This window comes from Convolutriloba macropyga, chromosome 10 (assembly GCF_964194025.1).
Source record: "Convolutriloba macropyga chromosome 10, txConMacr16.3, whole genome shotgun sequence".
Taxonomy (NCBI): domain Eukaryota; kingdom Metazoa; phylum Xenacoelomorpha; order Acoela; family Convolutidae; genus Convolutriloba; species Convolutriloba macropyga.
In genome coordinates, this window is record NC_134477.1 from 15941222 (window position 1) to 15967580 (window position 26359).

Genomic DNA, 26359 nt, shown 5'->3' on the forward strand with positions numbered 1-26359 from the left:
GACTGATCGTTGCAATAAATACGGTTAAATTATTAATTTTTTTCAACCATAAAAAGCAAACTATTCGTGATGGGAATTAAAACTGAACAATAAATATACAATATAAGTGCTCGGATTCTATGAGATAGATAAAATTTAAAAGTATCCTGCATTATTTTGAACACTGCACGACTTGCATGAACTGTGTGTCCTCTCTAAACTTAACGAGTGAAATCAATATACAGATATAGATTTGAGCAGAATGCATGAATTAAACACAAGCCAGTCGCATCGATAACCGTTCAGTTTCTATGCATTCTAAATGCCGCTTCCAGCCATCATATTGTCCAAATTTTCCCACTAAATTATTTTTCCACAGCAGCCTCTGATATCACTAAATGGTTTTTGCTGAGACGAAACCTCAATTAACCAGTGGAATAAGGGGAACTGAAACCAGACTCGTCTCCACTTCCACCTCGCTCGATTCCACCCCCGCAACATCCAACGGAATATGGAAACCAAAGCCATGCCCGAAGAAGCTCCGCTTTCGCCCACGCACTCTCTCGCCCCCGATTCCCCGCTCCCTATAAACAAAGTAAATAGTGAATAACGTCCAACATACGAATGCTAGCATTTATTTGTATGTATACTGTAAAGATAGCTATGCGTGATTACCTAAAATTGTTTATTGTTAGTAAACGGAGAAACATCCGAAAGTCCGAAGCGTCCGTGAAACTCAAAATAAAGTTCATTTTCCTAGAATTCAAATGTTTTTTTTTCTATTACTAAAGATATGTATGCGAAAATGTCTAGCAATTTATATAAAATAAATAAGAGCTGTTGGTAAAATTCACGGTCAAATTGAGTTTTGATCGCATAACAGTCCCTCCTCCCTATCCAAACAAACCTCCCAGCACATACCTTTACCCTCCACCCACAAATCCAACCTGCATACTGCCCCCCCCCCCCCAACCATCTTACTTCCTGTCAACGCACCTAATCCAGCCCCGCCCATTTACCCCCCAAAAAAATAAACAGCCGGCAGATTGCCGGAATAGCTGCGAAAGAATAGACTTGCGTGCCGTATAAGAGAGAAACAGATACAGATCTAAATTGAAAAAAAATCGACGCCGCTCAAAAATCTAGGTAAAAAACCTTCAGCGATAAATTAATAAATCTTGTTCAAATTCATTCCGCGGAAGCCTTTTATAAGGGACGTTCACTGCATATATGAGTTCCTTTGACTTTAAATTAATTCAATTTAAACTTAAGTTTTAAAGTGCAAAAGTAATTTTCATTGAGTGAGGTAAGTCACGTATGATCAAAATCTAATCACGCAAATGCCTTAAATACTTTTTCTAGAGAGATTGAGAAATGACGTCACGCGCGCAAACGCCGTTAGTGAGAGGAAGAAGTCATTCAGAAAATTTGACTTTTTCAGCTTTGTTGTGTGAACAAATGTAAAACGAAAAAGAGCGTCAGACGACGAAACAAAAAAACATAGCAGGACAAGTCCTGACGTACAATTCAAAGAATTTTCATTGACTAAACAATAAACCGTGTGCACAAAACACCACCAGCGAGAAATGAAAATTTGGTTCAAACAAAAAACTAGGCCTAGAATGAGCAATTTATAGATTGGGAAAACCATTTAGAAAAAAAACCCGATGCAAAAAAATGAAAAAAAAAACAGTAAAAATCAAAGTGAAATTGCCGCATGTGAACAAAAAACCACTAGCGAGAAAGCTAATTTTTGTTCAAACACCGTTTTCTCACTCAACTTTAAAATTAGAGCAAAAAAATTCACGCCGCAAAACCACTCGTTTTTTCGCTCCATTTCCTGTTTCGGTGTGACCAAAATCACTACTCCAATTTGACTTCTAAAATCATGAAAATGAGTGAACAGATATTAAAAAAAACATAGCCGGAAGAATTCCGGAAACGACTCGAAGTGAAAATCAATTTAAACGCCATCCAACTACTCATCAATCAAAACGTGCATTCAGTAATTTATGATTATCTTGAAACAAAGTCATGAAACAAAAAAGTAAAAACAATAAAATCAAATCTGTTAAAACATGATCAAAAATCGGATCAAATATTGTTATAAATTGAGATCCCGAAAAAACTATTTCTGCCAAAATAACTTCATCAAAACAACTATTACTTACAAAAACCACTTATGTGAAAAAATACTTTAGGCCAAAATTATGAAAAAAAATAGCTCTTAAAAACAACTTTCACTGAAAAACTGGAAAACGTTACTATATTTTTTATTATTTCAAAAACATATAAATCCAAAGAAAACTTCCCTTCAGCCATTAGGGTATCGAGATGCTCGCAAAACAATAAGCAAGTCATGATAGGCAAAGAAACTTAGCTAATAACAGAAAAAACGAAAAACTGCAAAAAATTAAGAAAAATAGTTCCAATTTTCTCCATTTTTTTGTCATATTTCTCAACAAAAAAATGATTCTTACCCACAAAACTGTAACCAATTGTTATAAAAAAATTGCTCAAGTAGAAGGGGTTTCTTCAATGCCCATTTGAGCCAGTAAAACAAAATAATGGTCAAAAAAACGCAAAAATTAGCCCGAAAATCAACAAAATACATTAAAAACCTCCGAATTACCATAAAATTCATATGAATTTCCAGAAACCTTCCAACCACTACCGAAACCAGCCTAAAATTAAAACAAAATCATAACCAAACCTCTTAACCAAAATAAATAAAAAAAACTGCTTTAAAATGCCGCACGTGAACAAAAAAATTTCGCTCGCTTGGAGAAAACTTTTTCACACATCAATTTCTCGCTCTCTCATTAACAGCGGTATGAACAAAAACCACTCTCTTTTCGCTCCGCTCTTCACTTTTGTTCAGCGCCAAAATCACTCCAAATTTTTTCACGCGTTTCATTTCCCGCTTCAAAAATCGCTCTAATAAAAAAAAGGACTTCTCCAATACTCCTCTTCGAGTCGTAAAAAAGACAGCGCTCCAATACAATTCAAATTCTTTGAAATGTAAAAAACCAAGAGCACCGCAATATAGCTTCGCTCAGCTTACAGCTTCGCAGCTATAAAAAACCGCCCATACCCCTAGCTAAAGTTCTTAAAACAATTCAATTAGTTTCATTTGGCAATTAGCTTTTTGTTTTCTGGTTATTTCCCTGTTTGTCCATATTTCTGAATTTGGTAAGGTTAATTAAGAGTTTGGATTGCACGACTCTTAGATCCAGTTCCGGTATTCTATCGGTTATATTTGCCATTTTTGATTCCATTTGAAAATCTAAGTTACAATGTGGTTGGAGAGTGTGTATGAATTCCATGCTCTTTAAGCTAGCAGTGTTGAAACAGTATAACCAAATTTTACCATAGATCACATGGACATAGATCACACAAACACAGACACATAATCAAAGTCATTTGGACGAAGAATATGTATTTTGCCATTAAAATTTTAACTCATTTTTAGTTTTCTAGACGCAATAAATGATTAGACGTTAAGCTAGCCAGAATCAAAAGAACTAGCAGGTGACAATTAGAAGCTGTAGTTCGCAATATCGTTATCGTTTTGCTGTGGATATGCTTGCATATTTTTCCAGAAGTTTGCGCTTTCAAAACGACAAAAAGGTAAAGCCCAGTGGGAATAAAATTCAGATGCCCTTAGTTGCCTTTATCAGCCTCTAAAATGCTCAATGTACTGAAATTGCTGTGAAGCCCTACATTTGTAGGTGCATATATTACAGTTTTGAAGCCTAAATTCATAATTTTATGTTTTTCGCCATTTGAGCTTTTCTTATTGAACAGGTATAAAATTAACGATGGTTATTCTTTATTGAGGTACTTTGCAAGCTGCAGATTCCTTTCAATACTGTTTTTCATGTAAATGTATTCGTAATGCCAACTTGAAAACATACCCGACAGATTGCCGAAAAATAGCCACTATTGATTGCCATAACCCCGATTGCCATTAAAAGAACGAAAAAAAGGACAAAACTGATTGATGTAAGAAAACATTTTTAAATTGCAAACTAATTTGATTTCAGTTTGTAGTGAAACATACTCCTGTTTCTCAATTAGAGGATGAGACGATAAAACGGGCTAGTATCAATACCAATCAGCATTAGAGATGATAACTAAGACTTATTAGAACGATTTTCGAAAAGTGGGCTCCTAAAATTTGGCTTCATGGGTTTATCCCGTTTCTATTTTTAATTTAGTTTTTCGATTTTAGATTAATTTTTTTTGGTCTGTGGAAATCTGTCATGTAACACATCTGCAGGACCTAAAATTTTCGCTGGCGTAAAGATTCGTAATATTAACAACTTCAAAAACCATTTCCTTTTCTCCAGAGATTATCCAGTATCTCTATTTTAAACCTAAATAGTTTTACTGGCTCATTAAGATCAATAAATTTTGATCAACAATTTTCAGAAATTTTGAAAAAAAAGTTCAATTCTATCCAAAAACAACGAAAACTTGCGTTATATAAATATTGATACACAATCCATTACCTTTAGCAACTATGTAGTAACTTATTAACAAACCCTAGAGGAGATGCTTAGGCCCATGATGCCGGAAAAACTCGCTGGTGAAAAATTAATCTTGAAAAAAAAATAAACTTAGCGATATTGAAAAATTGAAAACTATATCATTGCAACTAGAAGCTATGCAGTAACCTATTATCAAACCCTAGAGCAGGTTGCTTGGCCCTTGAGGTTGGAGAAACTCAGAAAATTTCAAAAAAAAACTGGCAAGGTTTATAAAAAAAAGCCAAGCGTTATAAAAAATTTTAAAAATATTCCATGGCCAACAAAATTTGTCAGTAACAAATTATCAAACCCTATAGAAGGTTTCCTGGATCCTGGATAATAACAATAAAACAAAATTGCTAAAATTCGTGATGTTAAAATCTTTAAAACCATTCCATTAACATTGAAAACTACGCAGAAAACTATTGTCAAACCATAGAGGTTCTTTGACTACAAAGGCTGAAAATCTCAAAACATAGAAAATTTAAAACTTTTAAATCTAAACTTTCAAACTTTCAAAAAATTTTCAAAAGTTAGTATAAAATTGCGTGTTTATGTTTCGAGTACCAAAAGATTAGCTCATAAAAAAGTTATTAAAAAATTATTTCTCGCAAAACACATTGATAAACTTTAACAAGCCTCAATTTTAGACTGGTCCAATAAAAAAGTCGAAAAGAGACGAAAAATGCAAAATTGCAACATTTTGGGCTCACTAACTCCTTAAAATGACCTTTAAACCTAGAAAACAGCCTTCCCACAACGATTATTCTATCACAACTATTTGAAATTCATATCAGTATGAGGAATTTTGACTAAGTGGGGAGAGAGAAAAAGACTTAATTCTAAAGAGACATCCAACAATGAAGTACTAAACTCGAATTAATTTTTTTGTAAACAAATACTTATCAACAAACACTTTTGAAAGTTCTTCATGTGTAACATCGATATCATCGATAAAATATGAGGGAAAGACGATTCAGTTTTACTGAGCAGATAGCGAAGAATAATATATATGAACGGAGATTTTAAAAAGTCTGAATCCACGTCTTTGGAGGAAATTCTCTTAAATAATAACACGCTCAAGGAAAGTAATAGAGTTAGTTTTAGTGAGTTGTAAAAAATGAAAAGGAGTGTACGATGAACAAAAATAAGCCATCTTAGTGGTTACTTTAAAATAACTCTGAACATGAGCATCATACTTAAGTCGGATGAAAAATGTGGGGTCCAGTAGATTAAGGTGAAAACATTGGTAAAAAAAACTATTCTTCCGAATTAATTCGACGAAGAACAATCAGTTGCCAAACAATGATCTCAAGCAACGAGCTTGAATTAAGTCCACCTTCATCATCAGTAAGCATCAGCTTGCCAAACTTGACTTAGCCAAAATAAGATCGGTAAAACAACGAAGCAAACTATGCTTGACATTGCTGTCAGTAATGAACGGAATAGAACTCTTATGACGACAAACTGCTCGTCTAGAAGTCAAAAACTTGGTTTCAGCATGTATATAGTTCATGTGATTTTCTTATCAAACATTATATAATGGTCCTTATACGAGTGAACACTTTCAACAGCATTACCACATAGAAATAAAGCCTGCTTCGCAGAACTAGTAAACACGTAGACTTCGTTTTCAGGCTATTCAGTATCACCCACTTCTAAAGATTCCAAAGCTGTAGTCGAGGTAGATCATTATTAAAACTCAAGGATTCAAATAACATTTTCAGATTGTCGGCAAACAGATAAGGAATAGAGACTATAAAAACACTATTGTAAATCGTTTGATAAAATACTAGGTAAGTCGTTTGATAATTTATATACGATGCAGTGATGTTTAAGTTTATATAGAAATTTAACTCTCATAAACGCAGCTCTAAAAGAGCTATAGTCCCTTGTCTTTAAAATTATATACGATGCAGTGATGTCTCATAGTAGGGGATCACCTCATCCATTGGATTGTCCCACGCGGCTTAAGTGCAAACCCCCTTCATTGTAAAAAAAGTAAATCGAATAGAAAAATTAGGAATAAGAGCGGAACTAGAACAGAACCCTGAGGAACTCTACTGAGAACTTGCAAGGATTCTGAGAAAACGCCCGATAAATTAACTTTTTGGTAACTATTTCAGACAGATCGTTCAATGCCGATCTCGTTGAACATTTACTTCAGCACTCTCCTCAATCAATGGTCCGCCAGTCTAGAGATTTTAATCTTCAAAATCTCTGCCCACAGGCGAAGAATGGCAAAACAAAGAAAAATAGCAAAATGAATTATTGAAGCCAGTTTTTGGATATGTTCCACTCACTCGATGCCAAGTTACGCCAAAGGAAAAAGGATTAAGTACTGGGATTAAGGATGGTTTGAAAACAACATTTCAAGAATAGAGGCAAGAATATGTTAAGCAAAGCATTAACAAGTGCTCACAATAAGCTCACTTCTGACTCCGATCTGAGGCTGCGTGATAGCTCCCCTGCGGATGAAGAGTGTTTCAGAGACCCAGCAGGAGACGAATCAACCAAGCTGAAGCTGACAACTTCTTCATTGTAACCTAAACATTCAGTTTGGGATCAAAGAGGGAATATACCTTTTGCGTGTGTGTTCTTTCTAAACGAAGATGAAATAAAACACAAAATACTGCTACAGCGGGCCATAAAGCATACTAGCAGGGAGTGAAGTTACAGACCCAGAATAAGTTCAAGAATACGTCTAAGTACAAGAGCTCGCTTCAGAATAATACACAGAGGCGTAAATCCAATACACAGAGGCGTAAATCCAATTCAGTTGAACATTTCTTGTTTAAGCTTCTACTATCGCATTTCCGCTTTTACACACAATGTTTGGGTCTTTCCCATTATAGCCCCCCAGTTTAGTGGTGAGATAACCTATAGCCTCCCCCAATCATAGTAATTATACCATCATGGGGGCTATAATTTCATGAGGAGCTGTGTTCTCTGCTTGAGGGGGTGTCGCGCCCTCAAGCCTCGTGTTCTCAGTGAGACTTCGATTAGCGCCGTCGTGGAGGAGGGAAGGCTGCACTGAGTGTATGGCTGCTTAACTTTATTCCTTTGCTCATTCCCTGATATCCTATTTTTATTTTAATCCTTCCTTACCAGTTCCTTATGTGTGCTATTTATATATATTGGTGCTTTCCTCTCCACTTGTTAGTTATTTTTGTGACTGGGCCGTCTTTACACTGTCTGGAGGGGAACAGCTTGGAGTGCAGCATCCGGCTAAGTGCTACTCATCATCCCTTATGTTCCGACCTACATCCATCGTTGCCGGATGGTGTACACGGTCCTTTTTACTTGACTGAAACGTCTCCAGAAACGTTCATCTGCTCTTTTCGTTCTTGTTTGATTTATATTATATTTCGATGACCGCCCCAAAACGCTCACAGATCTTAATGACCAAGCTCCTTTGCAGATACTGTCACATGTTGGGATGAAAAAGTGGATTTATGTTCAAATCATGTTTTGTTTACCTATTACCAATAATTTGGCAAGATATTTTCTTCGTTCAAAAATGAATAAACGTAAAAGTTATCTGTTTAACGTATTTATCTACAAACCGATGTGTTCTGATGTATTCCGTCTGTAAGTGTCTATTTCACAAAGCGTCAGCTGCAAGTCACAAGAATCGCTTTGGCCTGACATGCGCTGTTTCTTCTGCCGGCATTGCGACACAGGGTTGTCTGACTTCGGGTCTGTGATGTCAGAGAGCACATTTTTGGCCTAAAAACTTAGCTTTTATTTTTTTTAAACATTTTAGGCTGCATTAACAAACTGAAAATTGCTTTTTTTTTAATTGACAAATGATGCTAATGGGGTTCTTTTTCTTTATAGCCACCAACCCCCCCCCCCCACCCCCCAAAAAAAGGTCAGCTAACATAGAGTCCCCCATCATGGTAACCATAGCAAAAATAGCAAAATGGGGGCTACCATTTCGTGTGGGGGGCTATAATGGGAAAGACCCCTAATGGGTAGGTACTCCCCGTCCTTATTTTTAGTAGTACTTCAGGCTTTCGGGGGTCGCCGCCTCGGGGGTTTTTGAGTCCCTTCAGAGACAGACAGACAGCCACACACATACAAAGACACACACATACACGCGCGAGCACACGCACACATACACAAACACACGCACACACACAAAAACGCACGCACCCGCACACACACAAAGAAACACACACGCATGCTCACGCACACACACACAAACACATACATACACACACACACAGGGAGAGAGCGCAAGGGAGAAAGAAACACTATATTATTGCATTCTATTATTATTACTATTGTTACGACTTCCACGAAAGTGAAGGACTGCTACCATGAAATAAAAAAAGATGAATCATACTAGTTTAAGTTTGTTAAATTTATTTCATTCGAGGACCGACATTTTTTGCAAAGACAACTAAATGTATGGAAAACAAATCTTTGTATATCGAAACTTTGAAGTAGTTCCACATCAAGTTCAATATTCGATTTCTGAGTCCGGCCGGTTTACAGAATTTTACATTTAAATCAATGATGTTTCCTCTGTACGTAGCTCTACAGAAAAATTTTTGACCGTTTAAACTCCTTTTAGATTTCAGGCAACACAAACCAAACCGATAACATGACCGTCTATGCACAATACTTATATGCTGGCTTATGTCGAGCGTATATTAATTGCTTCAAAATTTTGGTGGCAAGAGAAGATCTGTTAGCATATATGGTAGTTGAGGGGTAGGAAGTTCAAGGATCCTAGTCATTTGCAATTATTAAGATTCGGTAGGATCCATTTCGAAATATTTTTCTTGAGATTCTTCTAAGAGTTTAACGTCAGACTTCGAATAAAATAACTGTTAGGTCCATATATTAAGATGGGGAAAATGTACTCTTAAATGATTTAGCTCCTATTTTCCAGACAAACTCCGATGCACTTAAGATCTCTCAATAATTAGAAGACAGATTTCTCCGTTTTTGCAAAGTTTCTAGCGACAACTGCAGGCAATTTATTAGGCTCACACGACTTTGATACATCTGATGAGCCAAAAAATTCTACAACTGGATTCTGCGACAGTAAAATTGTTCAAAGTTTTACTTTCATTCAATTTGTTAATGAAGACCGATGACACGATGAAGACTGAACAAAAACATTTATTTAAGAGAAGCTTTTCAGCATCACAGTTTGCTACGTATTTTTCAGTTTTTTAACTTATGGCGGAACAGAAGGTCTTTTCCGTAAGCTTTCAAATTAACTGTAAATGCCCTGAGAATTCAAAAGCCTTGACTCATAATTTTTCTGATCTAGGTCTATGGCTTCTGCTAGATTGTTTTTCGATATTTCTATCTTAAGTTTCAATGAGTCACTGTTGTTTAGGAAAATCTCATCGGTTTTCTAATTTGGTCGGTTTTCTAATCAAATCGGTTTTCTAATTTGTGTTAAGTTTTGTCATAAGATGAGATTTGGCAGGCGGAAAACAAACTAGATCTATGCTTACTCCGGGTCAGCATAGAAAACAGCATCTCAATTTCTTTTCAGCTATTCGAGCTGCAGCGTCTATATTTGACTTCTAATTCCACTGTCTGAAATTATTTAATGAGATTTTTTTCTACAAGCTACTGAAGTCGTTGAAGTGGTACAATTTCAGAGAAATCTTGCTGGTACTATCATTGTCAAAGATGGCGTCCATATTGACGTTGACTTGCAGTTAGAGCTGCAAAATATTCGTCTAATTCTGACCAAAGCATTTTCTCCAGTGCAATCTGCGCTGCAGGAAATGCAAAACAATCTTTCCTATTTGTATCATATTCACAACAGGTAACCGATCTCAAGGTCCCTTTGAGTCCCTTCAGAGACAGACAGACAGACAGCCACACACATACAAAGACACACACATACACGCGCGAGCACACGCACACATACACAAACACACGCACACACACACACACACAAAAACGCACGCACCCGCACACACACAAAGAAACACACACGCATGCTCACGCACACACACACAAACACATACATACACACACACACAGGGAGAGAGCGCAAGGGAGAAAGAAACACTATATTATTGCATTCTATTATTATTACTATTGTTACGACTTCCACGAAAGTGAAGGACTGCTACCATGAAATAAAAAAAGATGAATCATACTAGTTTAAGTTTGTTAAATTTATTTCATTCGAGGACCGACATTTTTTGCAAAGACAACTAAATGTATGGAAAACAAATCTTTGTATATCGAAACTTTGAAGTAGTTCCACATCAAGTTCAATATTCGATTTCTGAGTCCGGCCGGTTTACAGAATTTTACATTTAAATCAATGATGTTTCCTCTGTACGTAGCTCTACAGAAAAATTTTTGACCGTTTAAACTCCTTTTAGATTTCAGGCAACACAAACCAAACCGATAACATGACCGTCTATGCACAATACTTATATGCTGGCTTATGTCGAGCGTATATTAATTGCTTCAAAATTTTGGTGGCAAGAGAAGATCTGTTAGCATATATGGTAGTTGAGGGGTAGGAAGTTCAAGGATCCTAGTCATTTGCAATTATTAAGATTCGGTAGGATCCATTTCGAAATATTTTTCTTGAGATTCTTCTAAGAGTTTAACGTCAGACTTCGAATAAAATAACTGTTAGGTCCATATATTAAGATGGGGAAAATGTACTCTTAAATGATTTAGCTCCTATTTTCCAGACAAACTCCGATGCACTTAAGATCTCTCAATAATTAGAAGACAGATTTCTCCGTTTTTGCAAAGTTTCTAGCGACAACTGCAGGCAATTTATTAGGCTCACACGACTTTGATACATCTGATGACCCAAAAAATTCTACAACTGGATTCTGCGACAGTAAAATTGTTCAAAGTTTTACTTTCATTCAATTTGTTAATGAAGACCGATGACACGATGAAGACTGAACAAAAACATTTATTTAAGAGAAGCTTTTCAGCATCACAGTTTGCTACGTATTTTTCAGTTTTTTAACTTATGGCGGAACAGAAGGTCTTTTCCGTAAGCTTTCAAATTAACTGTAAATGCCCTGAGAATTCAAAAGCCTTGACTCATAATTTTTCTGATCTAGGTCTATGGCTTCTGCTAGATTGTTTTTCGATATTTCTATCTTAAGTTTCAATGAGTCACTGTTGTTTAGGAAAATCTCATCGGTTTTCTAATTTGGTCGGTTTTCTAATCAAATCGGTTTTCTAATTTGCGTTAAGTTTTGTCATAAGATGAGATTTGGCAGGCGGAAAACAAACTAGATCTATGCTTACTCCGGGTCAGCATAGAAAACAGCATCTCAATTTCTTTTCAGCTATTCGAGCTGCAGCGTCTATATTTGACTTCTAATTCCACTGTCTGAAATTATTTAATGAGATTTTTTTCTACAAGCTACTGAAGTCGTTGAAGTGGTACAATTTCAGAGAAATCTTGCTGGTACTATCATTGTCAAAGATGGCGTCCATATTGACGTTGACTTGCAGTTAGAGCTGCAAAATATTCGTCTAATTCTGACCAAAGCATTTTCTCCAGTGCAATCTGCGCTGCAGGAAATGCAAAACAATCTTTCCTATTTGTATCATATTCACAACAGGTAACCGATCTCAAGCTTTTTTTGTTTTTTTTTTAATAGCCTTGTCGATGTTCTCGTAAAGTTTGTACAACTCTCTACAATTTACTTTTGCACCATACAGCTTGGAAACACAGTCTACGCAAACTATAGAAGCAATTGTCATTAAAATATTTGGCATCTAAACCAAAGGTAACCGTAAATAAAACAAAAGGCCACTACGCAATTAGGACTTTTAATATTGCGCACAAAAGGTATTCAATTACTGGGAAAAACATGCATGTGTTGAGTTACACAAAAAGGTAGAAATGGTTTGAGCCAACGGAGATCAAAGAGTCGGACATTGCACTACTTTTTGATTCACATAGAACCTATACTTTTCACTAAGACGTAATTTTACGAGGTCCTTGCGATTCATAGTTTGAAAAAGCCGTTACGACAAACGCGACTTTACAAAATGTGCAATGAAATTAAACATTCAAAATGAACCAGAAAAATTGAAACAATGAGCTGTGTCCGTAGAGGGAGCTGAATGGGAAACGTGGAAAAGACACAGTGGAAATGTGACTTACTAAAATGTGGACAGCTAGAGGGAAAGTAATAGATCTCGCGGCGAACTCGACGGCAACAAAAATTCCGCTGAGATACTTGTGTTTCTGAGGCGTTATTGCAGCTACCACAGCTGGAGGATTCGGGTCTTTCCCATTATAGCCCCCCCCCCCCCCAGAAAATTATAGCCCCCCCAAAAATCAAGTTATAGCATACAATTAAATTCATCATTTATGCTTACAATTGTTGGTTACAAGTTTTTGTTTTGTTCCAGTATCGAATACTGAAATTTTCCAATCGCTATTGTTTCCCATTTATGTTTGCAGGTTTCTACAATTTTCATTAAGTTCATAGGAGCCATTTCGTATTATCTCTGTAGTAGCTTAAATGCGGTTATGAGAAGTCAACTAAAATCAATTATAATGGGCAAGCCCATGTCATCATCCGGCGGCTCGCTTACAATGATTTCTGATTTTGTGTTAAAGAAGTGGTTATTAATTTCAGTGGCTCGCCTACATCAATTTCCGATTTTGTGTTAAAGAGGTGGTTATGAATTTTCATCTGGGCGGGGGGGGGGCTATAGGTTACATGCCCACTAAGCTGGGGGGGGGGGCTATAATGGGAAAGACCCGAGGATTCTGTGCAGCTGTGGTAGCTGCAACCATCATTCAAAACTCCGAAACAGTTATAATTGTATTTCAAGGCAACGAACTGATAAACTGAAGGGTGAAAACCCTTGGCTGTGCCCTAAAGTCTCGACTACACTACTTGGGCATAAAAATGTATCTCGTGAACAAAAAAATTTTTTTGAGTCACAATGCATTTTGGTAGTATTTCAAAGAAAAAAGAGAAGTCACAGAGCCTGTTTGTTTTTTAAAAAGATATTTGATGAGTGGTTTATCGGGCGAGGAACCTTTTCATTCAAACGCCGTTGATAGCGTTGCAACACATTAACTTTTGAAACGCCAGTATTTGAAAATTTCACCTATGAGAAATTAAATTTTTTCCAGCGTTGTTCGAGAATATGATATCACGCTTGCGCTGGAAAAATTCAGAGTCATCTAATTGATATTTACAGGGTTTTTGTTCACTCGATAATCAATTGCATTAGAAACTCCATATCGAAAATAAGCTATCGTAAAATTACATGCATTATTTTTTTCTAAAAGACGCGCTATATCAATCTCGATAACGCCGAAAGCGGAATTTTTGTTGCCCTCGAGTTCTCCTCGAGAACATATGAATCCTAAATTAAAATTTGAACTTATGAGTCCGCTTCAATTTGGTTTTCGAAAAGGTGTTTCCACAGCCAGTTCATTGTTATTTTTCATGGAATCAGTTCGTAAAAGTATTGACTCAAACTGCACTTTTTGATCTCTGAAAAGAATTTGATTCACTTTCTCATAATATCCTACTGGATAAACTAAAATTAATTGGCTAAAATTAAACGGTGTACACCAAGGACCCGTGTTGGGACCTCTTTTGTTCAATCTTTATGAAAACGATCTTTGTACAGCTATTGATATTGGTGTAACAATGATGATTGCATAGTTTTTGCTTCTAACAAAGATGAAAAGACAGCAAAAAAGTCCTTGAAACCAAACATACAATTTTTAGCAAACTACTTCAGAGAACATCAATTAACATTGAATTCTTCAAAAACAGAGTTCGTTTGTTTCAGCAAACAAAGTGATCAAAGAAACCAAACCCAAGACAAACTAATAGTAGATAACAATTTAATCAAAAAGTCTAATGAATGCAAATATTCAGGCCTAACAATTGATAGCAGTCTTAGTTTAATGAATCATGTTAAATAAACGTCAAAGAAGATGTCTCAGGGGATAAAAACTATAGATTTAAATGGAACTCAACTCACCACATCAAGCTTAAATATTTCACTTCGATCAATTGTTGTGTCACATATCAATTCTTCTGCTCTCTTTATTCAGCGCATTAAAAAACCTATGATGAATTTTCAAGAAACACAGCTGATATGAGGCTTTGAAAAATTGTTCTTCCACTCAAATTGCAAATCGTCACGGCGCTAAAAAATAAAAAAAAAACAGGTGATTAGGATTGAACAGAAAATTGATAAACGTTGTATGTTTTATCTCAGAAAATATACCAGGCGAGAAAGAAATGCATTCAATACGGCACTGATTTTTTCGAGTTAAAAGTGCTCCATCAACGAATGTACTCAAAGAAAAATTTTCTCTGACCACAGATCAACTTCTTTTCTAGACGACTCTTTATTCCATGCTACGTCAAAAAGTTGATTTCAGTATCAAATTAACTCAGAGATTTCAAAACTAGCAACAGTGTTTTCAAAAAAATGTTAATAAAGCACTACAAAGATCAAATTTCTGATAGAGTAAATAACTCTGAATGTCTTTGGTGGCGTAAGTTTTGTCTAGTTTAATCTTTTATAACTTCACTGTGGAATTTTTCAACTAATTTTTAAATGTAATTCTGTTGTGATTTTTACTTTTTATTGTAAAGTTAAGCATTGATAGCGTCCCACTTCAACAATCACAGTGTTAAGCAGTGAAGTGTCTTCTTCTTCATCCCCTTTTCTTAATTTACCGCAAAATAATTGGCTCCTTCTGAACGAGGAAATTCAAAAATTGTTTTTCCAACTGATTTGGTTTTTTTTCGCGTACTATCCGTCGCAAAATACAATGCGTACCTAAAAAGAGCATGTTTTGGTCTTATCAGTGCATTATTGCGAAGCGTAACAAGAGAAGCTTAAACCAAGCTGCATATAATTTATCTAACTATGATCTGAATTGTTTTGTTCACTTTATTAACAAGGGCCATTAACCTTACCAGTTTCAGTGAGAATTTGTCAAATTCAAATTTCCAAATTTAAAAAAGACAAGGAGGCTCGTTAATGTGCGTTCGCACATGATGTTCAGACCCACGCTCATCTAAATTTTTGAAATAACTGTCCTTTGACTTCCATTTTTGACAAAGCGGTATTCAAAAGTAGATGTTTGAGTTAAAAAAACCGTTACACAACCAAACTAATAATTGAAAAAAAAATGTCAAGCTTCATTACAACGAGATCTGCATTGAAAAGATTACGAGAAAAAAAACAACAACTACAAAAAAGCAAAAACAGAATTCTCACGTCAAAAAATTAAAAATATAATTTTAAAAGCACCTAGTAAGAACGTCAGATTACAATTAGACCGAAACTTAACTACACAAAATTAATTTTTCCTAACTACACAGCAGGCGGAATTTATCCTTAATGACACTAGGTAACAATTCTACAAAAAATGAGGCGAAATTCAAAAATCAATCAACATTTTTTAAACCGAATAACTTCAAGTCTTAAAAATCATTAGCTTTTAACAAATTAATTCTCAATAAATTTACTAAAGAAGCATAATGAAACCAATAAGACCTGTCTATGGTCAGACTAAGCCATAGGAACCGACTATAGATGCTGAAAATTTCCAAACATTGCAAAAACTCAAATTAGTGAAGCCGTTAAAATACTTAGCTATTATCTGAATTTTATGTATTTTAATTTGAATTTCTATTTATACTAATTCAGCTAAGTGTACGCTGAATGAATAAATAATTCAATTGGGCCACATTTGAAAATCAATCGGAACTGTTTTTACGCGATTGTTCTAAAGGAAGAGAAAAAGAAATACAAATACACCACTCACATAACTTTTTATGAAAACCCATTGTCCAACAAACAAAACAAAAGTTACGTCAAAATATCATTAAACATGTTATTATTTAAAGTACATGCGATTCCTCGATGATGAGAATACGTTACAAGTTAACGAAAACAACAACAAAAAACTGAAAAAATTGAAAAAATCCTCTAAATCTCAAAAAAAAATGTATAATCAAAATCTATATATAAACTTGATTACTAATCGCTATAAACAGTCTTTTTTGGGTAACATTATTCAGTCAATCCTCACTCAAAGACTATGAGACCGGTCAGCAATTTACGGCTACCTAAAAATAAAAAAACAGGCTAACACAGCAAATTCGAAAAAAAATTGAGCGAGGAAAGTGTCGAAGCCATTAAAAAAGGAAATTTTAATTAAAACTTTTCCAATTTCAATTATTTTTTAACATCAATGGGATTCGTCTTTTTATCAATTTGACTCCAAAAAATCAACAAACATGAACAAACACATTAAAACAAGGAAATTTTTGTGAGATAAAACGTAGTATCAACGCCATCAAATTCAATAGCCTTCAACGAGAGCTAATAAATACGGTAAGTTATGCCTCGGTGAGACCACAAAAAGATGGGATGTTTGGCAATCATATTTCATCAATAAGACATTACCAAAAGTCATTGACTATATAAACAACAAAAAACACAGGCAAAATCCAAAAAATTGGTAGAAAAATGGGCGAGGAGTGTCGAAGCTCTTTAAACCATAAGCTTTTCTGTGAAAAATTTTTGTATGATTCACTGAACGTTGTCATCTCTAAGCCAATGAAACTATCAATATAAGGATAATGTGCAAAAATTCCAAAAGGAACCAGAATTAAGAAAAAGAGAACCGAAAACTTTAAAATTATGAAAACTCGTGCATCGAAGTCATAACAACAATGGTTAGAATATAAAACCGCTAACTAGATTAATTTTGGTTGAACAAGAAAAAAAGGTCCGGTCATTACTTAGTCTGACTTACAGTTCACGAACTAAGGGTTAAGATCGCTTAATGTTTCGGAAGTTCATATTTAAAGTCCTAACAGCCATTAAACCCAATAGCTTTCAACGGAAGCCAATAAACAAGCCAGTTGTAATTCGCCTACTGGACAACAAAAATAATTCTCATGCATAGGTAATCAATAAGACATCACAATAATTCTTATGACTATGGAAACAACAACAAATACAGGCAAAAACAAAAAACTCAGTGGAAAAGTGCGCGAAGAAAGTGTCGAAGCCATTTAAAGCATAAGCTTTTCTCTGAAAACTTTGTCCAAGATCCATTGAAAAAATTCTCTAAACCAGTGAGAGAATTTCATATCAGGAGATTGTGATAAGATCTCAAGAGGGACCAATAAAACGAAAAAATCTAATTTTTTTTTTAAGTTTCGAAATTCTGTATCATTGAAGTCATATAACAAATAATATGAAGATAAAACCACTATTGCACTTTTAGGCAACGAGTCTATGCCATAGGACTCCAAAAATTTAGTAAATCCAAAAAAAAATTTCTTTTAAAATTCAGAGTCGTAGCCACAAAAAATACGAGCGATTCTTTGAAAACAGTTTTTTTGTTCTTTGGGCTTCATCAGACTGTGAATCAGGTTTGTAATCAACGGAACCGCGGGATGAGAAGTGACTAGTCTCTATGTGAAGTAATAAAACAAAAAAATATACAATTTTTTTTTAAAAAAAGCTCTCAAATAGAATTCGAGAAACTTTTTAATATAAAACTTCCCTATGAGACCAGAACTAGTCTTTTTTATCGCCTTTTGTCTATTAGAAACTCAATATCGATTCTTTTTGGGGCGTGAAATATAATTTTGAATCAAATTTTTTTATAAAAATTATCTGAATTTGAAGAATCACACTAAATTACACATATATTACACTAAAAGTGAAGAAAATATCACATGTTCACACAAAAATTCAATGCTCGATAACTCCTCGAAAAAAAAGAAAATTCAAAAAATCTTTTTAATTTCGAATTCCACGCTGGACCAGCTTTTTAATGATACCACTCACAATTCTCTACGATGAATATATCGATCGGCCAAAAATGACTGAACAAAAAAAACCCATTTGAGCATATAGTTCCTCCCCCCCACAAGTGGGGTCGGAAAATAAAATGTCGGAAAAAATAAAGTGTTGACCAAACCTCAGGAGTTTGGTAAATAGAACTCATTTCGGTGCACTTTTGTGCTAAACCAAAAATCCTCGACTCAAACGTTCTGTTTTACAGTTTTTTTTATTTCTTGACCACTTTTCCTATGAATTCACTTAAAATTGATCCCACCACTTGTTTTTTTTTTAAAAAAACCATTCGGTGGAATGTTTTGTCGTGAGAAACAGGTTAAACAGTTGCCATGCCTCATGATTTTGTCCTTGTCACTGGATCAAGAAGTCCAGTTTTTTGCGATAAAGCTCCGTATTTAAAAAATGACTGAAAAAGATTCAGATATCATACTCCGTTGAGTTGCAACTAAAATTGGTAATGCATTTATTTTAAATTTACTTGTCTGACTGTTCTGTGCTGAGAAACCGGTTGAATTTTTACTTGCTATGTCTTATGGTTCTGTCTCCGTCGCTGGACCAAGAAGGCCGCTTTTCTTGTGATTAAATTCCATACTTAAAAATTAATTGAAGAAACCGTTAGATATCACAAACCAACTTTTGATAAAAAATCTGTGATGCTTTAGAGGTTAATCAATGCGCCAACGCTGCATTCAAATCGAGATATCCAACTTTTTCATTGATTCACTATGAATCATTCAAAAATCTCATAAATTATTCGACTAATTAAATTATTGGACAGCATAAATTAGAGGACGCAGACAAATATTTTTCGGTTCGGTTGCTTTTGAGTTGGAAGATTTCAAAAAGCGGTTTGTAAGTTATTGAAATTCTATATTTGTATTTAACAGGAACTGGTCCCACAGGGGCTCAAAGCCGATATCTCTATGTTACCAGTCCTAGCTTCTAACTGGTTGGGTTAGGTCATAAAAGCTCTGGAACAATATGTGGAACGCCCATATAATATAATACTTTTTCAGTTCCACGCATTTGAGTTGGCAACAGGTACCGTTTTTCATATCACGATTTTATAACGGTTAACATCATTTTTAATCAAAGTTTTTTTCCAGCAAATGGTACAGCAAATAACTCAGTTGAAAATTTCCTTAGCATTTTTTAAATGAAAATTCTTTCAATAAGTTTCCGATGATTCCAACAGTAGTTTTCTAATTTTTCTTTGTAAAATTTTGTGTTAGATTTTGGATGAAAATTTTCAGGACAAATATTTTTTGCTCAATAACCTTGTTTCCTATTCAAGCTTCATCAATGTTTGCCCGCTATTTGTACAGTAAGGTAGCCTATTTATAGTTCCTTGGATAGTTTTCATGGAAAACTTGCATAAGAAATTTTTGAAAAGTTACAACAACTGTTAATTGAAAAAAGACAGCTGAGAACAGGCTACTGTTAATACACTGCAGACTGAAAGCCTAATGCTGCTCCGCTGCGATTATGCAGAAACACATTTATTTTTTTCTCTAGCTGGAGAGGTTCGCAGTTAAAGAGGGTTGGTAAACGTGCACGTGTTTGTTGAATTCCGGTACTATTTGCATGATACGTTTCAGTTCATCATAAGAATGCAAATTACTATATGCGGGTTATTAACAACCTCCGGCAACTTATTAAGGTTCACCTTAACTATGGAGATAACTTTGCCTATCTAAATTTCTTCTAAATTTGTTTCATGATGCATATTTGTTTCATAATGCATTTTTTGTTTCATGATGCATGATGCATTTTTGTTTTCTTTTAAATATTTTTGTTGGCATTTGGTCAAATTCTCCAAAATATCATTTCTTTGGTCGACCCTCTTTTTTATGATCGGACTCAAATATTGCGTACTTGAAAGTTAACTGGTGGAAAGAATTTTCATTCGATTTATTTTCGTCAATTTATTTCTTCATCCAATCTTGTAACAATGGTTACAATGACAGACACCAATGACAAGGTAGTGATGTATTTTTGTTGCCAGTTGGAAATGTCTGTCTAGCTTACAACGAGATTTCACAAAACCCATTGTTTTCTCTCCAACATTGAAGCTCGCAAGTTTTTTCATTAGGAGAAAGTTAAGATAGAAAATTCAATATACAAAACCGTGGGATCTTGGATTTCATTGTCATCTATTTTGTTGAGTTAAAAAAAACTTGACGAAATGCCGATAATTGTTTTCCGAACAAAATCGGTTTTTGGTCGGTTTGTTTCGCAGTGTTCGTCAGAATTGTCCATTTTGTTTTTTGAGGATTTTATAGACGTGAATCAAGTGTTACATATTTTAAAACGTTTTCCTTAGACAGATCTATAAAACCTAGAAACGCAGTAAAAATCTTTGCAGAAGATAATGATAACTTAAGCCAGGAAATGCACCATACAAACAGTTGAGTTTGAGATAAACTGTTGCTGTGAATTTTTTTTAATCCTAAACTTATAAGGGGGATCCAAATTTTTAAAACGTGAAAGAAATAGTTAAGGGATTGAGCGTCTCAAAATCTTGGGGCGTAGGATACTAGGCCAAAACTTGATTCGGCAAAAAGTATTTTTATGGCCATTAGTAAAAAATTATGAGCAAAATTTTTGCGGAAATGAGACAAATACATATTAAGACACTTAAAGGAGATACGGCAATTTCCGCTGTGTAATATATTGTTTTAGTGAAAATAGCATTTAAAAAATTTTAATTCCACAAAATTTTAGTTCAGGATTTTCGCCTAATGCCTGCCAATATTTCGTTTGCCTAATAGAGGTTTCACCTACTATCTCATCCCCCAAATCTTTTGAGTTTTTTTTAATAAGATTGTACAATCAAGCTCCGAAATACTCATTTTGATCTGGATGCAGTGTGTTAGGTTTGGTAATTTAGAGAAAATTCATGACGTAAGCTCATCAGACAGTAAGCTCAGCGTAAATTTCTTCAACAAACATTTTCAGAGAATAGTATCTGCAGCTGGCGAGACGTTCTTGACCCCCACCAGATTTACGAATACAGGCACTATAATTTGAACGATCACTTTATGATAAATGATTTCAACAGTACGGATAGAATTCCAATCCCTACCAACAAAAAGAATCTTCATAAAACGAAAAAGAACACACGAATAAATGATTTCCAGAAGATATCGAGCTCAGTGTCATGTAAATTACAACGGATAAAACTGACAAGTGGAGTTTAAGAATAATAACAGCGGCTCTTTACAAAAAAATAGAACAAGATATTCCTCAAAAATTTAATGATAGATCATCAAACAGGATCGCCATAACTTTTGAGGAAAACTGTATGTCCAAATGAGAATGTTAAAGAGAAGATTTATTGAGAAAACAAGCTCTCCTTGTACTAGTAAAAAGCGCAGCTTTTTGTAAAAGTCTGTTGTTTATTTACAAAAAGCTCTCCTTGTACTGGTAAGAAGTGCAACTTTTTTTAAAAAAAATCTGTTGCTTGTTTATGAGGTGTAATTTAGAGAACTATGTGTCGAGACATATAACTAAATTGGACCATGTGTTCATTACGAGTTAAAAATTGTGAGTCAGTAAATTGTGGAAGACCTGTAAAGGCAGTTTACAATACTTGAGCACAGGAAAAAACAATACTACCCAGGTTGAGGTGCCATCCCGAAGTGAGCTCTGATCAGACTGTGCCAGACCAAAGTGTGCACCGTTTTTTTCACTATGATCGAATATCTTTATTTTTGCTCTAATGTATTTTTTCATGAAAATTGATGTTTGCATTACTAAATTCATCTAAAGAGAAGCCAATTTTAAAATATTAGTAGCGACAATACACACTAACTGTAGAGAGAAAATTTATTTAGTATACCATTAGTGCATATTTCTGGCTCGATGAGTGAACTTAGACAGCTTTCCATAAGAAACGTTGTCGTGTACAGTTAATCAAAATTTCCTCTTAAAGGGACCAGGATCTACTATCAGCTGGTCCCCGTTGTTTTAAAATGTGTCTCTGATCCAAATGCTGTTTTTTTGTTGCTTCTTGGCAGAGCCAATATCTCTCAGTAAAAAATACTAAAAATAAAAAAAATGTTATCGAAAAAGTCTCTGATCAGAAACAATAGCGCTCGAATTCTTTTTTGTTCAGACTAATGTGCTCCCCTGATCAAACGATCGCAAACGGAAATGAATTTTCATCATACCATAACCATCTGGAAGTGACCTCTGATAAGACAATCCACAGATCGAAGTGCGCTCGAACCGAATCCCATATCCCGTAATTTTGGTTTTGAAACAAATCGTGTGCGTTGAATTTGGGTCTGATCATAGGTCAATTCCGTTTAGTACTTCATCCTGGGTACCATTACAACAGGACAAGCCTTAATCATATTGAGGTTTCGTACAAAAGACGAGCAATTCATTCAAAGAAACTAAATTGTTCGAAAAAAGAAAGTACTTTGTCTACAGAAAAAAAGTGAAATCGTCAAAATCTAAAAACATTTCGAATCAGAAATAAATTGATGAACTGAACAAAAGAGAGCCAGAACTGAACCAATGGAACTGAAATCATATTTCATTAAAAATTACATCAAAATACAAAAAAATTAAATCGATACGTACAAAACTCTTAAGATGAAGCTCAATCCTAGACTGTAACCAGGAGTCAAAATGTTTATTTGATCACGTTTAGGACATGCAGCCAAAAACTGAGAGCCAACTTAAAGGTATTTAATAACTTGTAAATTTTTTTGAAGTTCCAAGATAATTAAAATATCACTGGTATCCTTGTTTCACTGTAGAAAGAAACTAAATCCAAACTCATTCCGAAATTTCTTTAGCTCATTTTTATTTTTGAAGTGATATATCGCTACTGTAAAAGGTCTTCCCAAAAATTTTCAGAGGAAGTTTATAATTCGATATACAGCTCATTTTTGAAAAATTATTACTATCGAGGTTATTAGTTTCGATGAATGGCTTAACATCAATTAGTAATAAAAGGCACTTAGCAAACTTTATCGAAAGAAAATGATCATGCGTCATTGTGTAGTTCCAAACAAAAAGTTTAATCTTTTTTTCACGAAGTGAATAGTTTTTGTCAAGTTTTCAACATGTTAGCGGTAAGTTGACAGACAGCATTTCAAAAAACGCTTGAAATGAAAGCTTATGGAACGATTTTCATATATTACAATTTACAGTTGCAAAAACCAGGTGATGGTCGGTGAAAATTTGTGATCTACCACTGAGGTCGTCGCTTCATGATGTTCAGCAATAGATTAGTCTCAAAGATTCAAAGATTCATATTGTGGTAAGGTTTATCGAATATAGATGATAAACTTGTACCAGCCTCAATATGCCTCTTCTTAATTCCAAGATTAGTGAGATAGAGCTTGATGCTTTCAAGAAAGTTGTTTCTTTTATTTAAAAGTTTTGTCAAATTTATACGGAATATTCTCATTCTAAGAGATCTCGATTGAAAGATATATTTTTCATTTATTTTGGGAGGCAGCTAACATTCCGAAATGGGCACTTGGACCTCAAGATTAGTACTATTCATGCATGGCTTTAATTGAGGGCTCTCGGAAAAACTCTTTAGAATAGAAAAATAACTAACTTCAACGAAAACCAAAGTAAACTCCTTGACTAAAGGAAAAGTGATTGATTTGATTTCTGTATTCAGGACACGGTAATTTTGCTCAAATTTAACACATGCTTATTACCTTTGCTTAGAAAAGACAATAAAAACTAATTTACTTTTCAAATTGGTTTAAGTAGACGTGATTCAACCTATGTTTGGCAAACAGCACAAAATTTGACCGCGATATTTCTAGAGTTCCTCAATTGAAGGAATGGGCATTATTGCAACTTATTGTGTCTAGTGGATTGAAGCGGCTCAAAACTTAGATTCTGAAAACATGTTTGTAGATAACTGTCAAGAAGAATTGAAAATCAGAAAATTGTATACCCTTATTTCAGACTGATCATCCAAACACTTACCACTCACAATAAACGCAAGTCCCGGGAAATATCATTGGTAATTGGGTACATCTAGTAACACCTGCCACGAAAATAAAAAGTTAACTCAATTTTTCGAAGTTGACGTCGTTGGTATGTTTTAAAAGAGAGAACAGCAATCCGTCAAATGGGAAGTTTTGATACAATATTGAAAAGCTTTTGTTCAATTTGATTGTTTCTATATTGATATCACCAGCTTCTAAAGTTTCATAAACTTTGAAGAATCATGGTTTTTGGAAAATATTTGTTATCTGACAAATGTTGGATTTCTCGAGTATAATTTCTCGATTTTTTTTATTTTCCAAGTTTCAAGATTAGGATTTTTTAAGTGTGTTTGGAAATTGATTCGGATTTTAGTTCAATTTGGTTTCAAGTTTGGGTATATCAGACAATAGTTCGCACAAAGAGTAACTCATTTTCACGGGTCACCTCTAATAGCTAAGATTGTGCCAAAGAGACCAATAGAAGCAGAATTAGAAAGAAAATTAGCAGCTTTGCAGGGAACCATATCACTGTTCACTAGAACAACTAAGTCATTTACCAAAAAGTCAATTACCAATAATTTTCTGGCAGTAGAACTTTGTTTGCTCAAAATTTTATATCATCAAATGTTCCAACCCCCTTTTTTTAAAATTCTTTTGCAAACTAGAGGTTCAAAAAAGTGCTGCATTCACAGTCTGAAAACAAAAATGAGTATTTTTTGCTGAGCAGGATGTTTTTCAACCGCATGTCTCAAAATTATTCCCAAATATCTTATGGCAGTCATAGTTAGAGGACAAAATATTTCCGCAGATTTCCCAATAATTCCTTGACCCGAGTAAACTGTACCTGTTCGTTAAAAATATGTCTGGCAATCCCTTCTCTGATCTGGGCAGCCTTCTGTGCCCTCTGAATTGATGAAAGTTCGTTCTTCAGTGCCTGGATCTGCCAGTTTTTGTCCTGGAGATCAATGATGAACAACTGGAACATCTGCTTCACGTGAGGCTCCAGCGGGGTCTGGTTCAGCTTTTCTTCCAGATATTTCACAAATTCGAAAGACATATTTTATAATTCAACGCTTGTCATAAATTGTCGAGAAAATCAAAAATTCTGGCAACTTAATGGTGCTGGCACAATAATTTTAATTTTGAAATACCGAACCTTGTACATTAAAAGCAAACTATATAAAAACTGGAGTGCTTTAAGCAATATCGTTTTCTTTTTCGTTCTATTTTTTCAACTGCAAATTTAAAATAAGGAATTTATCCTCAATAAATCTTTGCTCCCAAAAACTTCAAAAAAATTATTTTGAATATAATAAGATTTAGGATAGAATCATTTGTAACGATAATTTCTGAACGTAATTTGGAGAATGTTAATCTAGATTGTGAATAAAAATGGGGTAAATATTTTCAAGTTCAACAAAACAGGCAATAATCCATAATCAATGAAAGCCAAATTTAGAAAGTAGCAAATAACATCAACAAGATAGCGCCGTTGAGTTTTTCCAGCTTAAATGTTTATTGACAAATAATCACCATTTTGTTTGTTGCTTAACTTGCTCTTACTTTATACTTATATACTTATGTAAACTGATTAGCAAATTGAATTGGGGAATAGCTTAGAATTAAGCGTCTAAAATCCGGGCGCCACAGCCAACAATGCTGAACATCATTAGGGAATTGATTAAGTGGTTCTGACTATTTTAAGAAAACTACTAAGAAATGATGACGTACAAGACAACGATAAACAGTTAGCGTATCCGCTTTAAAAGCATTCGATATTGTTTGTATAAAGTTTTTGTTAAATTGAGTTTTTCCTGATATGAGAAAAGCGGAGAAACTAACGTAAAAAGTAGTTTCTGGTCGCTTTGTGGAGAAGATTTTATCATTTTTTTAATTTGAAAAAAAAAACAAATGAAGTTAAAAAAGATGCAATATTTGCAGTTGTTAGCTTTCATTGTTGACCGCTTAGTTTAGAGGTATACGTCATTGATTTACTTGATACACAAAGAGATAATCAAACATAGGATTTCCAAA

The 26359-nt window shown here is 34.6% G+C and overlaps 3 protein-coding genes across 8 annotated transcripts in view; all 3 read right to left on the minus strand.

Annotated features, from left to right (window-relative positions):
• Nucleotides 1-26359, minus strand: part of LOC142348751 (target of EGR1 protein 1-like) — a 588447-nt gene that overhangs the window by 356427 nt on the left and 205661 nt on the right. The window lies entirely within an intron of this gene.
• LOC142348750 (UDP-glucose 6-dehydrogenase-like) overlaps nt 1-26359 on the minus strand; it is a 338711-nt gene that overhangs the window by 106696 nt on the left and 205656 nt on the right. The window lies entirely within an intron of this gene.
• On the minus strand, nt 10-25829 carry LOC142348753 (uncharacterized). 4 transcript variants are annotated; one of them, XM_075400244.1, is made up of 5 exons: nt 13338-13507; nt 12649-12732; nt 8078-8240; nt 6934-7057; nt 10-563 (listed from the first exon to the last, which is right to left on the minus strand). In XM_075400244.1, exons 1-5 carry the CDS (start codon nt 13446-13448, stop codon nt 401-403), a joined length of 645 nt encoding a protein of 214 aa, XP_075256359.1. In that variant the 5' UTR covers nt 13449-13507; the 3' UTR covers nt 10-400. The 4 variants fall into 4 exon arrangements, with proteins under 4 accessions (XP_075256359.1, XP_075256360.1, XP_075256358.1 ...); XM_075400245.1 differs by having other exon boundaries at nt 13255-13390; XM_075400243.1 differs by lacking the exons at nt 12649-12732; nt 13338-13507 and adding an exon at nt 25170-25829 and having other exon boundaries at nt 6945-7057.